General features: G+C 38.0%; 1 protein-coding gene across 1 annotated transcript in view; it reads right to left on the bottom strand.

Moving 5' to 3' along the window:
- Positions 1-17073, bottom strand: part of LOC139974160 (angiotensin-converting enzyme-like) — a 30146-nt gene extending 13073 nt beyond the window's left edge. The window contains exons 1-13 of the mRNA XM_071981102.1: positions 16537-17073; positions 11495-11653; positions 10059-10149; positions 9121-9264; positions 7461-7652; positions 7136-7233; positions 6237-6409; positions 5105-5328; positions 3833-3977; positions 3114-3212; positions 1801-1923; positions 845-1014; positions 275-411 (exon numbers count right to left, since the gene is read on the bottom strand). Of these exons, the coding sequence (XP_071837203.1) occupies positions 275-411; positions 845-1014; positions 1801-1923; positions 3114-3212; positions 3833-3977; positions 5105-5328; positions 6237-6409; positions 7136-7233; positions 7461-7652; positions 9121-9264; positions 10059-10149; positions 11495-11653; positions 16537-16740 (1959 nt within the window). The 5' untranslated portion in view covers positions 16741-17073. The remainder of the gene's footprint in view (positions 1-274; positions 412-844; positions 1015-1800; positions 1924-3113; positions 3213-3832; positions 3978-5104; positions 5329-6236; positions 6410-7135; positions 7234-7460; positions 7653-9120; positions 9265-10058; positions 10150-11494; positions 11654-16536) is intronic.
- Positions 17074-21738: the final 4665 nt, after the last annotated feature.

The raw sequence follows: 21738 nt of genomic DNA on the forward strand, positions 1-21738 counted from the left end.
ATAGTGTGAAATGACCAACTAAACTCAAATGGCGCGGGGCGGCGGGGGGAGGGGGGGGGGTAAGCAAAGCCAGAAAATAAATGGACGCGAGCTGTAGGTGTTTTATCTGTATAAGGTGTTAGTAGTATACTGCTGATGACATCAATTTTTAGCATGCTTTCAAATATTTTCTTGGAGAGACTGCACGGAGGCCTGGAGCTTCCCCCCCCCCCAAACAAAAGAGCAACAAAACAACAAGTTCACAAATAAACAAACAGAAAAGATACAAACTTACACTTTTTAGTTGGTTGTACTCCGTGATATTTGTGTAGTAAGTCCAGGCGGCCTCGCTTGCCGCCGAGTACTCCACCTGAGCTTCCTCGTTAAACTGATCGAGGAGCTCCAGGGCTTGATCTTCGTCTGTGTTTGAACCTACGTTTTAAGGTAATTGGGGTAAAAGGGCGTACATCATAATGAAATGACTAAAGTGTGTACATGGCATATATATATATATATATATATATATATATATATATATATATAAAGATATATATATATATATATATATATATATATATATATATATATATATATATATATATGGAACCACCACACAACATCCCACCGCCACTCTCAAAGACAGTTTCCCTTAACAATTCATTTTCTATATTTCAACATTATTGTACTCAATGACTGCAGTTATTCTGATAGACCCGTAGTCCCTTGAAGTCTTTACCTTTGTCAACGTTTATTATGTAAATACACTACATTATTCTGTATCCCGTATTACCCCAGCAAGCCTAGTTTTTCCCGGACACTGGGACTGTGTCACCCTAACCTCCCTATCGTCAGGTCTGGGTCTTACCAGCAGCTGCCCATCCCAGTACATCACCGTTAGCTCGATTTTGCTCGTCCAACCAGTCAATCAGTGGCTTAAAGTAATTGATGAGTGGGAGAGCACTCATATCACGTGACCCTACGATCGCTTCTAGGGCATCCGGCCAGGGTTTACTGGTCCCTAACTTAAGCATATTTCTGTGGAAGGAAGAATCTGTGACTGATGAAAAGTGACAAAATTAGAATCGCTATATAGCTGTACCAGATCATGGTATGAGCTATATACCTTATCGCACACACCCCTAAAATTCCATATATTTAGCCTAGATACGACAGGTGTTAGAAAAATTACGCGTCTTAAAAAGCCCCCACCCTTAACCCCCAACCCCCACACACACTCACACACACACAATTCTCAAACCATCCCGTCTCCTCCTCTTCGCATCCCCTCTGAACTCTCCCTTGTAAGAATATGTTCAAATGAAAATAGCAGGATTAATTACTAATCAGATATATTATGAAATATATTATAATGTACAATATATTATAAATATATTAAATGTTGCAATAAAACGAACAGAATAGTAACTTATAAAAGTCTAAATTTCGATAAATTGTTGGTAATTTATTAAACGTAGAACGTTTGTTCGAATCTTACGCAGAAATATTGATAACGTTCCGAGCTATGAGCATGGATACCTTAAGGGTTGAGTTTTATGAAGAAATGTTTCTTAGGCTACAGATTAATTAAACAGCAAGAGTCCCGAAAAACATTGGTTCCCGTTCTGTACCCCTTTAAATATCACATATATTAAACACACTCACAAAGGTTTGCTTTTCCATTGTTAAAATCCACGTAATATAACGTTAACAATACCCCCAATAGAATTCCTTCTGGGGACTTCGAATTCCACAGTCAGACTACAAAACAAGTGCACATACACACGCGTACACTTTCAATAGTTTGTGAGTGGATATACGTACGCGAGTTTGGTACCGGCTTCCAGCGATTCATAAATATCACATTTGTGAAGAGGACCTGTATGCCCCGATGCATTGCAAAGTGCTTCGTGAAACTGGAATTGTAAAATCCGGCTCACAAAATACCTGTTGGAAGTAGGATGGAATTAAATTAAAAATTATCTGTTCACTTGAAATGTTTTGTTATCCCCTTTTCTACCTTTAAGAAATAATTTATCACATTGGTCAATGAGACTATAACTTCAAGATAAGAGATCTGAACAGTTCTTTTATTATTTCATAAGCAAAAATCAACAACAACAAACATAACAAAGCAAAATTCCAAAACCAAAACCAAACAAGTAAATAAACAAAACAGACAGACATATACTTAGGCCAACACAAATCACCGTCAACACCACAAATCAACACAACAAGTCAACAAATCAACACAAATCACACAAATCACCGGTGAAGAATGGATATCGCATTGACGAATTAACCTTATGACAAGATGGGAACGTTTTATTTTATTTCATCTTATTATTTTTGGCTGTTTCATATTCAGAATGTCTTGTCAACGTGTAAAAAAATCCGAACAAAACCATAAAGATCAAGCTTATATTATTTGTATTGGAATATTCTAATACTACCATGTCTTTGTGCTATCAGTTAATGTTGTATTTCTATACCACTTTTATGGTTGTCTGACGCATGGGCCCAAATCCTGACGGGGACAGCGGGACGCGTCCCCACCAACTGTTTCAGTGGTGGGGACATGATATACAGTGTCCAACCATATTTATCTTGACCAAACGATGCATTTCAAGTTCCCCTGTATTGAATTTTGGCGCAGTTTGATCCAGCATTGTGCAAATGACATGCAGCAGTTCTTATTTTATTATATTTATCCACAGTTATTAAATATAGGACGGAAATCGCATTTGCGGTCTATAATTGTTTTCTGGGAGAGGACCCCGGACCCATCGTATACAAAAGTCTACTTGGATTATTTGTCCCCTGATTTTTTTTTTCTGCAGACGCCCATGTATTCCCCAAACTAAATTTCTAAGCCATGAGATCTAAAACTTAAGGAGATTTGGGAGCATCATTGGGTCTGGGAAGTGTTATTTCCGGCGATCTGGGAGGTTTATTTGCCAACACATTTCTTGTTACGCTATGCGCGAACCCATGGTCGCGCTCCGCTTAGAATTATATCAGAGAACAGACATGCGTGCCCACCATTTTCCAAGACTGATCTGCGCCCATGGGCTGACGTATATCTTGCTCGTGCATGCCAAGTTACCAAAGCGACAATGATTTGGTTTACCAATTACCTGATGTAGGGCGTGGATGCTGGAATGTGGTACTTGGCGGCTGGATCAAAATCATCCTCTGTCCTCTCAACAGGTGGAACGAGACCTTGATACTTCAGTCTGGAAGAAACGGGGGGAAAATGAAGTCAAAATATGATAGAAAGATCGAAAATCAGGAGTAATCAGATATTATTCAATTAATTTATCTCATGTTTTACTGTCCCCAATTAGAACATTTATTTACTAAAACACTAAGACAATTGACCTTCTTCCTGTAACCCTCGTCATCGCCTCGGTGTACTGCAGTTCATAAATGACCGCGAGCACTTGGTCAAAATGATTCCACAATTATTTTTTTGTAGAAAACAAACATGTTTGCATGTAGAAAACAAACATGTTTGCATAAATCTGGTATTGTCTTTAAATAGTTTACCTAAGTTCCCACTACTTGGTGTTATGTATCCAAGAAACACATGCAATAAAGACGAGATATTTTCCAAGTGGGAAAACATTTATGGTTGTCAAGCTTCGATTATGGACATAACTGAAGGCTGGTCTATAAGCTATATATCCGTTTTGAAAGACCTTGTTGCTATTGACCAACCTTCCCGATTCTCCAACCTCATCAGAGGTACGGGCATATTATGATTACTCGTGGTTACGATATATCATCCAAACATATTTTGTGGTCGGTCGTATTATTCCACAAGCTCATCACATGTGTGTTTTGGAGGTCCTACCTGAGTTCCCACCACTTGGTATTATATTCCTCGGGAGGGGTGTCTCCTCGGAACACGCTCCACCTCCATTGGTCCATCAGATAACCGAAGGGAAGGAAAGCAATTTTCTCCAAAGCAGTGATCATTAAGTAGTTCAAATCGACTTCTGCGAGGAGAAAGGTTTGTCAGAGATGATAGATATTATTGTTAATTAAGGAATGATTATTTTGTTATGAGCTACCATTATTACTCTATGGGCACAAAGCGTTTTATTGAAGATATCCTTTTTCTTGACATTCGCAGATTCTGTGTAGTATAAGTTCCCTTTCTATGGGACTCATGATACGCATGTGATTATTATCACACTGTCACAGTCTTGGTGCAAGGGGACTGGGGTCGAGGTTAGGTCAGTTAAGTAGATTCGTTTTCGTTTCATGATTCTTTCCTTCGGCGACTTTTCTTTTAAAAAAAGAACAGCTTCAGGTTGTAGCAGCACGCAACTGTTTCGTTTTCCATCAACCTCTGATGTGTTGTCACTTTGGAGAACCTTACAGTGGAGACGGAGCCGTGTAAAACATAAGCGGAACCGGGAACCTGTTTCACCTTCATAATTGCCCTCTTTACAAAGAACACAGTAGAACATGTAAACAATATTGCTAGAATCACATGAAAGGGAAGGGGATCAACATTTGGAATTTTAACCACAGTGATTCTAGCAAAATTATAACAAAAAAAAATGAAAATGGGGTGTCATTTCGCCCTAATTTTTGTTTAAATTTACTTTATATTTCGTTCACTTTTCTATTCATGAGCCTAATGAATATTCATGAACATCATTACTATCACCAGCCAGTTGGGACAGTTTTCCAATGCTTATATCACTACATACTGTCCTCTAAAATCACGCATCGAAGCACTAATACTGACAGTATGAACAGTTCCTAACTTGTATCTGCCAGAAATAGGATATGCATACTGCTGGTGCTGTCATTTGTAGTGTTTTGAAGCATAATTGAGTATAGAATATATAGAAAGAAAATTGGCTCAACTGGGTTATTATCAAAGCAGCTTGGGTCAATTTTCCAGTGTTAGTAGCACCCTTTATACTGTCCTCTCAAATGTATCAAAGCACAGTATGAACGGTGCCAAACCTTTACCTGATTGAAACATGATATTCATACTGCCGTTGCTGTAAGTAGGAGTGCTTGAAACATAACACTGACATACAGTTAATCAAAAGCATTGTCCCAACTGCATGGGTGATTTTCCTTACTAAGATAAATATACCCTTACTTGGGTCATCCAGTAACTCCGGCAGAAGACCTACAGCATAGAGATGTTTGGGTGTGGTCACAGAGAGTGCGAGGACGTCACCGACTGCCTCATGAAATCCTGGGTTAGCTCCTCCTCGATACACGATCGGTTGGTCCTTGTATTGTAAAAAGTATTCAATGTGTCCCATTTCGTGATGCACCGTACTAAAGTCATCCGTGGTGACGTCAGTGCATTGTTTAATTCTATACGAATAATAAGTAATGATAATATAATAAAATGAATACGAAATTCTACACGAAATTCATGAATAATTGTGACCGTGGATTTTTGGTTTTAATCTATATATGGATAAAACGTTACCTATTGAAGCCAACGGTAAAAGAGTCCAAACTAATGCATTCGTTATCAATACCCAGTAGGCCTACACTTTTTGTCGTTTTGGGCAATATAAAAATAAATCAAATCAATTGGCTATTTAAAAAGCTTCATGTCATCATACTACCTCACCGTCGTCATTGTCATGGCAATAGTCATCGTCATCGTCACATCATTGCTGTCGTCGTCGTCGTCGTCGTCGTCGTCGTCGTCGTCGTCGTCATCATCATCATCATCATCATCATCATCATCATCATCATCATCATCATCATCATCATCATCATCATCATCATCATCATCATCATCATCATCATCATCATTGCTGTCGTCATCGTCATTGTCATCATCGTCATCTGCATTGTCATTGCTGTCGTCATTTCACTGTCTCTGCTGTCGTCATTTCCATCGTCACTGCTGTCTTCATCGTCATCGTCATCGCCATCGTAATCGTCATTGTTGTCGTCATCGTCATCATCGACGTTGTCGTCTGAGAAATGCACTACTTGGTGTCCATCCGTTTGAGGAGAGTCGTTTGAGAAATACGTCGGAAAGTATTTCTCCGTCGATCGAGAAATTGACTACTAGATGCTACATACGTTTGACATGAGACTAGTGTACTTGTTATGTATTTTTTAACTATAGGGGGAAGTTAATTTGACACAGTACTAACGGACAGGACGTGGAGCCAAAAATGGGGTAGGGTAACTTGATTTGGGGAGGGGGCATCTTTAAGTCTTAAGAGAGGCGATCTTTAAGTTTTATTTCTCTGACTAACCTGAAATCCTTGCCATTAGAGAAATCCCAAGCAGATGCGTGACAAACCACTGATCGTCCGTCCGTAGGTTTTTCAATCATCGACTTGTTCCAGAACTCTTCAGGCATTTCGATCAGACCGAGTGACGTGAAAAACTCTTCCGACGCTTTAAACATTCTCAGTGCCGTGTAATCCTAAATGAGATGAATATTTCTATAAGCTGCAAGTAGTATTACAACAATATACAAATATCTATACTAATTCATTCTTCTTCTTCTTTGTTTTTTTTTTATAAATTCTAGTAACTCAACTATAGACATGTTCTTTTAAACTCCTATGAAGAACAAAGCACCAATGTTCACACTCACCGCCATATGTTCTTCTCTTGATACACATTTATAGTGCAATGGAAGCAAATGGAAACATAAAAACATCATTTGAAGCCATTCAATTTGGGATTTATGTTGCATCAACTTGAGAAACAGACTAAATGACACTTTTTAAGAAAATTAATCCACAATAGAGCCTTTGCATGAAAACCAAGCAAATTGCAACCCCCCCCCCCCCCACGGCCAGTCCCCTTACATCGAGACTGTAACCGTATGATAATGACGATGTCATGTCAAATGAGTGTCACGAGTGAACTAACATTATAACATGGGTGTTATACTGAGTAGACCAGTCACTTAAATGAATAAGCTTCAGATAATTATAAATAAAGTGATTTTGTCGGCTGTTAAGTTTAACAGTGACATGGGAGGGTATATCCAGTCTGTGTTTCCCCATTTCAAACGATTAACTTCGCATTAATAAGTTGTAATTGCTGTGTCTAAGTATTTAATCAGTTTTTAATTTGCCTCTAACCCATTGAATAGGAATTGTACTGTTATGTTCACATTAAGTTGCCTGTATACCTTTACCTGTTCTAGTAAAGCTTCCGTGATGTCAATACTCGGCACATCTGGATACGGAATGCAGAGGTCAATGATGTTACCCCAAGTCTGAGCCCACATGTTACCTGGTGAAAAAAACAGCTCAAGTTCTATTGAAAATCGCTGACATTTTTGGATATATACAGTAGCTAATTTTAGTTACAAAACAATGGTTAAACGCGGCTTTGAAAGTTGTTAAGTTTGTTCCATGTTGCCATACATCACGAAACTATTATTTGCGACGCGTATGTATATGCCATGAGAAATATAAAAAAAAACACCAATTGGTTTTATTTTGAATGAGTAATATTACCTAATATATGAGCTGGAATCGGTCCTGTAATGTCGATCTTGTCCGGACCATAATGTTCGTATAACTTTCTCCTGACGTAGGCATGTAACTGTAAATACAGAGGGCCTAACTCATCGTACAGTCGTTCCATCTGCTCTTCAAAATCGGCGGTTTCATACCAAGAACGCCAGTAGGCGCCAGAATCCGGTTGATCTGTGTAGAGAAGAGAATGAAGTACAACAGTGTTCATAAACTCGAGTATGCGGATAATGGGCGCTGGAGAGGGTGAGCCGTGAAGCAAGGAGAGGGGCTGAAAGGTGTGCGGTGTGTGGAAGGGGCGGGGGGGGGGAGTAAATTTGTACAGAATACACAGGTTCAATTTTTTGCGGGACATTGTCGAGGCGATTGTGTGGTTACTTCCTCCAATGAAAGTCACATGTTCCACTGGCATTTGAAGTTTGATTCCCCTACCTACCCCAATTGAAACCTCTTGCACCGCCTCTATATAGTCGGTGGTATACTACCAGGTCTTGATGTGCAGCACCCTCTCAGTTCAACTATTTGCCTCCTTACCACCCCACCCCTTCCTTCTCGGCAAAAACACACAGACATTTCTTGCAACACAACCCCATAATAAATAACCGTGCTATAAGAAAAAGGCGAAATTGTTTTCCTAACTAAGACTAATCCCTATAAGGGATCTTTAGACAGAATTATACTCTTGATTAGTTAAAGTCTAAGAAAGAAAAGAAAAAATGAGTAATCCAGCAGCTCGTTTTTAGTCGATATGGGTTTAGCTATATAGAGCAGTGCATCAGATGATTGATTATCTGTTTGATTTCTTTTTAAAATATATTTGTTTTTAAAGCATTTTGATGAAGGTACACATTTTAGTTCTATATGATCTTTCCAAATCGCTGCTATAGCCGCCTAAAAGTGGAAGTGTTATTCATACATACTATTAATCACATACATGCACAGTGACAAAACAATTGAAAAAAACTACACACGTCTTTTGGTACTATTAATGAAATTATTATGTGAAATTAGTTGAAACCAATGCCATGGCTTATCAAACCAATTGACTACATTATAGAGGGAGTATATTATCAAATAAAATCATGATATCATTCAAAATCAATCCTTAATAGTACAGTATATGGAGGTCCTTATAAGCAGGAATTCTGACCTGGGGTATACCTACTATTTAAAAAGGCGGACAACCAATTTAAAGATGAGCAAAATATTGTGTATTGTAACTTGTGATATTTCTTGTACACATGGTGGGGGGGGGGGGAATATGGTGTGGGGTTGGGTTGATGGGTGGTACACAGGGTCTTCTGCAAGGTGGTGGGTGGTGGTGGTGGGGGAGGGGGAGGGGGTAGAGCACGAACTTGAGTTAGTAATTTTAATAAGTAATAAGCTAAAGTGCTCGTCCATATATACTCCCTTTATTGAGCAGTTCCATCTTGACGTCTGATGACGGATTGGGAGATCCTCATTTGTCGCTATTTGAAGTTGTCTATATAATAAAGCTGACGGTTAATGCTAATAAAAGATAAACCTTCATAGTAAGAGGTGAACGAGGGCTGGAAGGGTATCCCCATTTCCCCATATTATTATACCATATAGTAAAAAAAAGACCGAAAGGTATTTAGTTATATGATCTTCCGTCTTTTACCGTTGGCCTTGGCGGCTTCGTTCTTCAGTTCTACGTAGCGAATATAGTCATCCTTTGCAGAGGGTCCAACTTCATCCCGCCAGCTTTGCCAAGCCCATAATAATTCATCATAATCACGTGAGGTGGACATGATCCGCGTGAGGCCTGAAATCAAGAAACCAAAACTAATCATAAACACGGACTGACAATAGGGGGGGGGGGGGGTCCATGCCCACAGCCTCTCACAAAATATTAATTAGCAAAATATTGCATTTAGGGCTACCTGCATAGATCTTATTTAAGTTATTCATGTGCCTCAGGAAGCACAAATTGACCTTTTTTATGGGGTAGGATCTCCAAACCCCTCAGTGACCCATGTTCACTCCCACTCCTTTATAAATTCCTTCATTCGCCTCAGGTCCTTCCAAGAAAGTTCCGCTCCCTATATCTTAATCTGAATTTGAATTCTTCCTGCACCCTAGTGTACACATTATACTGCATACGAATACCATCACGACAACATTATACTACTCATTAATATTGATCTGTCTTAACGCCGAAATGTTACACTCGCCCTTGCTTATACAACTATAGCGAGGGGGTAGTTGCCAAAAGGGAAACAGCCCCAATATCCATTATAAGCTACCCTTTATGATAACAGCTGCAGGGGACAGTTCTTACTTTGAGGAGAGAATAAAATACGGTTTATGCCAAGCTATTCGGCAGTTAATATCAACTATGATTCATATAAAAATATATATCATGATGGCATAATTATTGTTAGCTTTCGTCGTATTGGAAAAGTGTTTCTAATGAGGGAAAACACAAATCGAACTGGCGTTTAGTATGTCGTATCATAATAAGTTATTTATAAAATAAACATAAAACATTTAAGCCCTTCTGAGTATTAAGATATGTACGTTTTTACATTCCGATGAGAATAAATTCTGCTAACTCACCAGGCTCCAGTTCGTAACATTCTCCGGTGTCCTCTTTGCATACTTTACCAGTTGAGTAACGTGTTCTCAATGATGCCCTGGTGTTCGTTAGCTGCGAAAAGAAGAAGAACATTGCGTAAAGTTTGTGGTACCAAATAAAAATATGTAGGTCTAATCCCTAAGTATTGTAAAATCGGGGAAGGTAAATTGAACAAAAACAAAAATGATGGAGTTTCGCATACATCGTGGGTAGTCAAACCGTGGCTCGCGAGCCACTTGCGAATATAGTAAATTGACATTTATGTGCGGCTCATGGCAAGGCAAATTTGGCATAAATAAATTGAAAAAACATATGTGCGAAATTTATTCATGTCTTGCGACTGTCAAGAGGTTTATCGTATATGTGGAAATTTCATTACCCCAGGTATATTTATTAAAGATGCACTGAATCCATGGATACCATATGCAGTAAACAAATGACCATATTTATGTTGGCAAAGCTGACACAAATATATATATATATATATATATATATATATATATATATATATATATATATATATGTGTGTGTGTGTGTGTGTGTGTGTGTTGATACTAGTTGAGACTAGTGGAACACTAGTAGTTGTAACTCGGAGTTTCATGCGTTTTAGCGATCGTCAGACAACTGATCTGATCAGTTGTCTGACGTTCCTTATGTTGTCACTGATCAGTTGTCTGACGATCGCTAAAACGCGTGAAACTCCGAGTTACAACTACTAGTGTTCCACTAGTCTCAACTAGTATCAACACATATTCCGCTCTGTCCACTGGACATAGAGCACTCTGCGCCAAGATAAACGCCAACCAACCAACTCCCTATATATGTATATATATATATATATATATATATATATATATATATATTTATATATATATATATCATGGTAAATCCGCACTCTACATTCACAATTACCTACAGAGATGGATCGCGTTCCTAACGAGCTCTTTACAGCGAATTTCATCTTAGCTTATATAATTAAACGAGTACTCATTAATAACTTTTGTTCTGCCATAGACATAGATTTCTAACTTAATTACACTACTACCAGCTGCCAGTCTTACGGCCAGTCAAAAATCGTGCCTTCATGTCACTCGTATTAACATTTTAAGACAGCATATTTCAAATACTGAAAACAGTTGGTTCAACGAGTAACTTAATGTATCTCGTCACGCAATACAGCACATGAGCACGACATATATTCTTGGCGGGTTGCTATAATTTATGGTATAGCATTGACATATGTGTAGGAGACAGGGGACGGGGGGGGGGGTGGGCTGCAGCTCTCAACCAGAAGTCTCCGTGAAAATTCGAGCGATAGAAGAAAAACAAAAATCCTTTCAATTGTCAAACTTGTAAACTGGCACAAAACAACGAACTGTTAATATACTTTTTTTTCTATGAGAGTCAATCAATGTACCTCTTCCAACTTTTCTTGATCATCCAGCGCAGCATCTCCAATATACAAAAGGGCCTCCAGTTTTCTGTTAGTGTCTACAGAAAACGAAGTACGATCAAACTCCTTTGCCAATAGTTGGAAATGTTTGCTAAAATTTGCCACACGGAGGCTTGCTTCAACCTGAAAGTAAACAGCAAAAAAGAAATAGAAAATAAAGAGAAAAACAAAGAAGATTGATAGAGAGAGAAAGATTTCTGTTGTGTAAAATCTGCAATGATATCTTTCATTCCAAATTTTTAAAAATTGTAATTTTTTTGTCTACAGTTCATACTTCAAACTAGGATTCCATGTTTTGGACTTCCATTTTCCAGTCACGTCAGTAGCCGGTGTACGAGGCAAATAACAATTAAGCAACCCATAGTGTATATTGCTCTTCCATCTGTATTCGAAGGGGGTTGTTTTAACGTAGAAATTAAACCCATTCTGTATCATTATTTCTATGGAGTAGTTTATTTGGTGGCCTATCAAAATATGTACATTAACATTCTCCAATGCCTCAGGGGATGTTTCTATTCATTACATCCTAGCCTATATCACGGAGATATAGCATGCTCAGACACTATGAAGATAACTTTTCTGACCCCTGGAATTCTCTTTTTTTCCCTTCACTTCCTTCTTTAAATCGCATCCCATATAAAGTTTGGGGACCGTCGAGGTAGGTCAAAAACCAGAATGCAGATGCATTGAGGTTTCGATGACTTCAATGCACTAGACTTCTGCTTGTTAGTATAACCAGAACTTTAGCTGTTAAAATAACACTATGGCATGACAAACACAGGTCAGTCTACTGTACGTCGCTATATGCACCTCTACCAATAAAAAAAATGGGGGTATTGTACTCAATTTTATGAATCCACACACCAAGTATTAGAGGTATGTACGGTTTCCATCATTTGATATCGTTTGACCTCTGGTGACCTATAGGAGATTTGACCTCACAAGCAATAGGATCTTGTACCAAATATGGCAAATCCATATACCATGTATTAAAAGTATCCATGATTTCTACCATGATGAATCATGTTTTCAAGGTTTCAGGCTTCGACAAATATTTTTGAAAGTACTCGCTTTTTGGCGACCGTGACTAAAAATCTACTCGCCAAATTTCACTCGCCAGTAGACCTATTGTTCAAGCCTCCAAAGTACAGATCTGCAACATCAATACTTTCTATGAACAAAGGTTAGGCACTTAGGCAGATGCATGGTGCACCGTAATTGCACATTAGAAAGACATTTTTCTTTGCAGTATGAAGTTCAAACTTTTTCCACCAAAAGTAAGTGTTGAACAAAGTAAAACATGTCGCAGTATCATACATAAGCAGCTAGGCCTACTGTAATGTCTTAAACAATTAAAAGTCAAACGTCCTAAAAATACCTACTAAGATTGCTTGGTTTCTGTTAAATTAGGGCTTCTCTATTACTAGGTATTACTATATACAGTAGTGTGCGCGAGTCCTAAGCCTATACAGTACCTTACTGCTACTTTGAACCGCTACTCGATTAGCGCAACTTCGTATATTCGCCCCGTTATTTATCTTGTCTTTTAGCTACAGATTGATGCGCCAAAAAAAAAATTGATATAAATCAATAACACTGCCTAAATAAAAGCGATCTTTTACGCAATGGAAATCTGAGGTTGTAAGAGCATCTATCATCTTCAAAAAATCCTAGCAGCAACATCAGCAAACTTGTCTCATAACTCCTTAAATTGTTCTATACTAATTGACTGATACCCAGTAGGAAAATGCTTTAAGAAATAATTAAGGAGATGTGTTGGTATTCTGACTGGTATTCTTCACGTTGTTGTGTTAACGAACCCGTTTCCTCCCAACCGTTGCTGGCCTAGACAACATGAACTTGCTCACAGGCCTAGTCAGGTTTGTTAAAATTATCCCATTATCATAAACGTGACGAAAGTCGAATATTACTGATAGAGTTCTTCTACTCGATGTGGTACTCATATACAGCAAATATTAGATTGTTCAAAGCTTCCCTTCTTGGGATAACGTGTTTACAAGCGAGGTGTTTACAAGCGGGGCGTTTACAAGCGGGGCGTCAGGTTACGATTATCATCGAAACCGATAAGGCAAAACACAATCCATAACGCTCATGATAGTATACATCGTATATGATTTGTTTGATAAATTCCCTTTTGAACGCAAACACGACTGGAGAGCAATATACTGAATAACATAATAAAGGGAACGGTGTTTGTAACCAGTTACAGCCTAGCCTACCAATAAACACGGCATCAATCAAGATCACCAAACTAAATATTGTTTACCCTACATCTTTACATATCATATTTACAATTCATCTGAGGCATATAAGGGTTTCACGCTAACCCTTCTCGAGTTGACTTCGTATCAATGTATATATATATGTATACATATATATATATATATATATATATATATATATATATATATATATATATATATATATATATATATATATATATATATATATATATATATATATATATATATATATATATATATATATATATATATATATATATATATGTATATATATATATATGTATATATATATACATACATATATATATATATATATATATATATTATATATATATATATATATACATATATATATATATATATATATATATATATATATGTATATATATATATATATATATTATTTTGGTTATTATTCACCTGCAGTATATCACACTTTTTATTTTTATCATGTATATTATACGGCATACATACTCACTTCGACTATCCTGAATAGCCTGCAGTATAACAATTATTTCATTCTGTATATAGGCCTATGTGTTCTGTACATAATTTGCTTATCATTCAACCGCAGAACCACGCATGTTTTATACTTCTCCTGCCATTAACAATACATAATATTTTCCCTCCACCATCTGCCAAGTTATAACTTCGAACCTTCGAATCTTCGAATCGGGCAGGTTTGAGACGTGAGGGGTATCAACGGGGAGTACGTAGACACGACACAGTCTCATGATTCAGGGTCACGGGGTCGAGTAATGTATGTACGGATAGAGCATATAATGTAGTCCCATATTGATAATATATACTTAAGAAAAATAGATGACTTCCAAAAGTAGTATGAGTGACACAATAGTCCCTATGGGTCGGTTCTGGCTCTAAACGGGGGTTCTGGCAATAATAGCGCACAATATATATATATATATGCTGGCAATAATAGTACACAAGTATATAACTCTATAAAATACCTAGTCGTGGCAACAAAGAATCATCACGGTTCTACGTTTTACAGTTTGATGATTACCTAAGTTCAGGGTAACCGTTACTTCTGCGATAGTTTATCAGTCTTTACAACACTTAACTTTACACGACAGTTTATCGCTTCTTTATCTCTAATGACAAGTTTTATTGATGTTGTTAACCTATTCGCTTCATCGTAAAAAAAAAGAAGAAGAGACAATCGGTTTTCAGGGTACATCTGCGCAACTGCAGGGGCACAACCTATCGTCACAGTGAAGGGAAAACAAACTGAAGTATATATATATATATAGGCTTATATAAACAAAACAAAAATGCATTATCATGAACGATAGGCTGCATTTCCTTCGCGTCTATCCTTCACAAACATGAACATTTCAAATAGATATGTTTCTTCGAGCGAAGATGTGGATAATTGGGTGAAAGGTTCACAAGGATATATCCATAGCAAATGTTCTTCTCTTCGGAGGATATTTGCTTACTATAGGAAGTGTTCTCCTTGCGGTACTATATATCATAACAACTTTTGGGGCAACAACAAGCGATGAATATTCATGTTTCTACACCCTATTGTCTTTGAGTGACTAAATGTGATCATTTTAAAACAGATTTTTTTTTCGGTGTGAAGACTCGCGCACAAGGAAACGTCTCATGCCGGTAATCTGACCTAGTTTTGAATGAGGTGTAACAGAAGTGTTAGACATCCCAGAAATTACACACACAGCTTGGTACCGTCGGTAATTAGACAGTAGTGCACAACCAGTACAAACATGCAGCTACGGTCAATACCCACAACACAATGTACATATAATAGCAGCGATGGACATCTCAGGTCTAGATAAAAGATAACAAGGTTCCACGTTACATTACTATTCTGCATGTTGTAGCGACACGAACAAAACGTCACTTGCAAGCAACGGTAAGTTAACTTTTTTTAGATGGCCGCACGCGGTTTGGGCGAATCTTCAATGCCTTTGAAGGAACAAAGGACTCGTAATTTTAAGTCATCTTTATGTTATCTTCAGTTGTTACCGGGTTCTCAAATGTCAATTCAGGGAGTTGTTTAGGGCCCTGGTCAATTTGACGAGCGTTTGAATACACATTATAAAAGGATTGACCTGAATCCAATTTTGTTTTCACAGCACGGGTACGTTATATAAATTTTCAAAGCTTGAATTTGGTATTGAAGTAATTGCTACATATACAACCTTATAGAACCACATTCATAACCATTGGAAAACAAAAAGTATATATCTGAAAATATCAATATATTAAATGTAACTTCATTTTGTAACTTACCGTGGGCAACGAAAACTTTGGCATAAACTCAAAACAGGGAACCCCAAAACCGACGTGACATGAACGGGAACTTATGTGGGGGTGTAGAAAAGTGTGTGGGGGGGGGGGGGTAATGGTATCTTAAAATCTACATGGTTAATATACGGAAAGTTAATGGTACCATGAATGGCCAATGTTTCAGTATCCAGTGAGGGGTAAGGTTATCTCAATATAAACCTTTATAGGGATTTCGTCGACCACATTCTTTTGACGATTTAGCGTGTAATTCAATGGGGATAATTGTATGGAGTATATGCTACCTTATAACCCTCCCCCTTCTCCACCTTCCGATAGAAATATTTACAGTAATAACGTATCATTAGGAAAGTCTTTTTTCTTAAAAAGTTGACAAGATTAACTGATCGAATATTATTTATATGTTCAATTTAAATGATACCTCTGTTAATAAATATCCGTAAAACTCACACTTTTCTGTTGATTGTAGTCTGTGATGTTTGTGTTGTACGTCCAAGACGCTTCGGCCGAGTTGTAGTACTCCACCTGCGCCTCGGCGTCGAATCTTTCCAAAAGATTAATTGCGTCTACTTCATTGGTGTTGGTTCCATCACCGAGAGAAGACTGCAACCAACATAACACCAATGTAGTTATTATTATCACACGAAGAGACATTGTAGTTACACCAATGACAACCCTCTCCGCATCAGAAGAACACCGAAACTTTCCACAGGTCAAAGAAGAAGAAGAAGCTCAAATCACAACGGTGACTGTCTCTGTGAGTATATAGCCGATGATACTGGAGACCGATACTATAGGCTATTGACTGATTACTAGGTAAAGATTATTAAGTGGAATGTTTGGATAAAGTCCACACCGTTTTATGGATGGATGGATTGGTTTCTCGGTGGGCTTGGTTAAAGTGGAGATAAGAAATTTACAAGCTCTTGTCAAATTAAAGAATCGAGTCGTTTTCTGTACCATTTGAAGGGTTATAGATTATTTTATTTTTTCTTTACAAAGACCCTCATACAAACAATAACTGATGAAAGAGATAACGCAATTATTTATGATAGAGAGCTAATCAGACGCAACGCATAGTTGGGAATCATCGAAGGGTAGAAAACACATAGGCCTATATATATATATATGAACGCTGCAGTTACTTTGAGCTTGAAACTCACAAATATTATGTCTAAGTATTTTTTTTTTCTTTTAACAGGATCGTAACTTTGGGTTTTTGGTTTCGATGATAATCGTAACCTATGCATTCATTTAGGCGGTGTGTGTGTGTGTGTGCGTGTATCTCGATATCCCAAGAGGAAAAGCTTGGACCAATCTAATATTTGGTGTATATAAGTACCACATTGAGTAGAAGAACCCTATTGTTTTGTGGGGAGGTCAAAGGTCATATGGAGTCACCAGGGGTCAATGGTGAAAACCTTGTTAACACGATATCTCAAGGAGGTATAAGCTTGGACCAATCTTATGTTTCGTGAGTAGGAGGACCACATTTAGGAGCAAATGTCTGTAGTTTTTGGTGGGGTCCAAGTCCATTTGGGGTCACTAGAGATGAAAAACTTGTGAAAAACTTGTAAACACGATAACTCAAGAAGGGAAGGTTGGAAGAACCTCATATTTAGTATGTTGTTGGTTGAAAATACCGAATGTTGCTAACAGATATACGGTATAGTAGTGGTTAGGAACAATGTAAGTGAACATACTCTGAAACCGGGGGTCGATTAAGGGCTTGTTACAACTTATACATACAAGGTATAATGCAGTGGCGTAGGAAGGAACTTTTGAGTGAGGGGGCTGAAGACTGATGGCCGGCCTGGGGGAGGGGTTTAAGGGGAGGGGGTGTCCCCCTCCCCTTTGGCACTCTTGCATTTCCAGGTGGCCTCAGATGCAATTTGGTGCAATATAGCACACTTCAACACCCACTCCATTTTGTAAACTTAATTTTGTATTTTCACCTGGCCTTATAGATGCAATTTGGTGCTCCAAATGAGATTTTGTTTCTCATTTGGTAATGAAAAAGGGGTTTTCTGACTTGCGAACCGGGGGGGGGGGGCGGAATGATACTTCCGCCCCTCCACATTTTTCACTGGGGGGATGGCGCCCCCAGCCCCCCCCCCCCCGGTTCCTACGCCCTTGGTATAATGTGGCTTTTATAATGGCACACCTTACCAACGAAATGCTTACGTATAAGGACCGATACCAAACGTATAGCACTGGTGGTGAACTATTATGATATAGCGCAATTGATATGTATACAGTAGAGAGAACAATGAGGATATGGAATGTTGTTGACACCGCTTCGAATCACGCTCTAGAGAAAATGTGTTTACACGACAGGAATATGGGATATATAGTTTTCAACAAACAAAATTTTCAAGGAAATCCCCCGCTGTATTCGTTTTTGTTTTCAGTTGAAAAGGCCAACATGTTAAGAAACCACCCAGAGGCAGCAACAACAACAACAAAACAGGGATAAAAATGAAAAATGAAAAAGTATAATTCTTGTCCATTATCTGTTTCACAAGTTTTTTTTCTTCATCTGTCTATATTGTTGTTTTTGCTACTTATCAACTTACAACTTATTTTGCCTGGAGTGATATCTTTTAATCAACATCAAGGTCAGCCCTTTCGTTATAGGACTACTATATATAACATGTGAGTATATAGCTGATATGAACTTTAGATTTTAAAAAGTATACATGAGAGTTAGAGCACAAGAACGAGTGTTGTTTTCTTGTTGTTTATCAAATATGTATATATGAATGCATGAACGATACAAGTTATATGACCTTGTACATACACAAGTATGTGGCAGGTCCACTACAGGGTCATAATGGCTGCCCATTGTTTGCCTTACTTGAAACAACCAATCACGGCACAGCGTTTTTTTCACACACGTGACTGGTGGTAAAGTTGTCAAATTCGTTGTCGAAAATTCAACAACGTGATAACGAAACAATACTACACAAATTAGCAGTTTACAAGTATACTGACAAGTAATTTCGGCAGAAATTAAAGAATAGGTATAGGCTTCAACTATCGCCAACAAGGAGGTCGAAAAATACCATGTGCGTTTCGACAGATACGTAAACAAAACAATTAGTGATGCGTTTCCAATCACGTGATTTGGTGTGTCAAACGCGTATAGTCGAAAATTTGACAACAAGTCGTAGAAAGTTTAAAAAAAAACTTGATAAATGTTGCAATACAGTACTATATATACAATAAGAACGTTAGAAAACGGTGACAAGTATATAGTTTGTGCAGAGATGAAATAAGGTATATCCTTTTAAAGTCTCAATACATGTTTGCTGATGAATTTCGGAAAACAAACTTCCGAAGCAGACTCAATGTTTCTTATTTTAAATGCACCCTGACCAGGTGAGTTTAATGGAGAAAAGTTGTGCAAAATACGCCCCCGTGTTACCCTGCATAGGCACTGTGGTTATAACTTTTCAAAAAATGTTAACTATGGTCTAAGACCCAATTCCCCCTCGTGTGAATTTAGCAATATCATTCACTTATATAACTGTGTTCTTTGTAAAGAAAACTCCACTATATTTCCTAAAACAGTACTCATTATTTGTCATTTATGAGTCATATCTTATTTCTCTGCTTTTGTCTAGTATATATCCCTTTCGAGATCCGGCTGTAGGTATCACAAATCAAGGGCGTAGGAACCGGGGGGCTGGGGGCGCCAGCCCCCCCTCCCCAGGCAAAATATAAACATAGACACACAAACATTTGTCCCAAACAACTATAAATGAAGAAGAAAGTTCAAAACAATTGCCTCGGCGGGGAGTCGAATCTAGGCGGACGTGATAATTAATATAATTTCAAGTAAAAATTGATTTCTTAGCGAGAAAAAAAAACCTGAATCAGAAAAAGGAAAATGAAACAGGGAATCGAACGAAGGCAGACATGATAATGAAGAAGGCAGCGCAATTAAAAATGTGTAAACAAAACAAAAGTTAACTTGAGAATACGCCTCATTGAGGCCATGGTTTCACTGAACGTTGAACATCAGCCCAGTCTTATAGACAGCTAGCCCACTTCTGGCCCTTCGTTTTTTACTTTATTTCATTAGCTCATAATCTAGAAAGGAAAATATTACATAGCAAATAGGAGTCATTTAGGGAAAGAAAACAGCTGTTGTGTACTTGATTCAAATACCATGCACATATTAGTTTTAGTGAAATCATAGTGATAACTACGTACAGGGAACTTGTTCAATCAAAAACCAACTTCGTCGGGCCTCTAAATTTCAGGCGTGTCTGAAAGTTTCACAGGACAAAGGATCGAGCCGGGAAAAAAAACTCAGTGGATTGATATTTGCAGTGATACCGGCAATTAAAGACAAATTTGTAAAATAATTTTGACACGATAAACATATAGGCTACAATTTTTTTTGTGTGGTTAAGACGTAACAAGTTGGCTGAAAAAGTGTTAATAATCAGATTCAGTCCAGCACTTGATTATTAATTTGATCCCCCAAAAATGAAGGGAGCAAGTTTGAACAATTTGACCTCTCAAAGATATCAATTTTTGGATCGCAATATATAGCTTGCAGGATATTTTGTGATACTGTAGAAACATTTTTAACACAAATGTTTTCAGTATGATTGATTGATTTTCTGTGTGATCATTGCGGTTTCCTTACGGTTCCTTTGCACAGATAATGATACCTTCTTTTATATGCTATTGATGTCGCCATGCGCAAAAGAAAAATGTGTTTACCGGAACTTAAATATAATAATAAATTAAGAACGTTTGAGTCATTCCTTTCTCTTGAGGGTGTGCCTAACCCGGTTTCGTAATTCTTCAAGTGAAACATTTATATTGTACATTCCTCATTCCAGGCCGGATTTAGCTTGTGGGGGCCCGGGCCAGTATAGTTTGGGGGCCCTTTCACGATTAGGCCCACTATCTTAACGGAGCGCCACCATAGGTTGGCGCGTGGCGTGCACGAACATTTGGGCAGAAAATGCTTCCCAGATCACTGGAAATGGCACTTCCCAGGCCTTGTAAGTTGCATCTAAACATTTTCAGTTTTGAAATCCCTTGTCCTGGAAATTGACTTAAGATGAAAATGTTGTTTTTTTGGGTTTTACGTTGTTTTTTTTTCTAATTTCCCTCCAGGAATCAATATTCCGTTTTCCGTAGGAATCACATGATCAGTAGTTGATAGTTATAGGGGAACCAATTTGTTTTGCAAACCGCCTGAAGTTACATTTTAAACACTGAATTTATGGCCCCGCCGTTAATCCGCCGTAAATCCGGCAATGCCTCCCACCCCAATAAGAAACAAATATTGGGCAGCATCCGTACAAAAAGTACAAAGTAGCTGATGAACATTTGAATATTGATGTTATGTTCACTGTTTAGTTAGTCTCAATCATTGGAGTTGTACGCTCAAATATGTTCATTTGGGATAAAAACACAAAACATGGCATGACTCGGCCTTAGGGAACATTCCAGATAGTTGGCATATTTTAGAGAACAACCGTAGACTTTGAAGTCCCGGCTTCTCGGAGCAAGGTTTACCTTGCACGCAAATACAGTGACGTCACACGGAAGCTAAGTTATGGAGGTTAGCTAACGCCTCCCACCATCCATCACAAGCACCCGTGAACCAAACCCCTCCTCCGCCCC

Source organism: Apostichopus japonicus, chromosome 9, assembly GCF_037975245.1.
Source record: "Apostichopus japonicus isolate 1M-3 chromosome 9, ASM3797524v1, whole genome shotgun sequence".
Classification (NCBI taxonomy): domain Eukaryota; kingdom Metazoa; phylum Echinodermata; class Holothuroidea; order Aspidochirotida; family Stichopodidae; genus Apostichopus; species Apostichopus japonicus.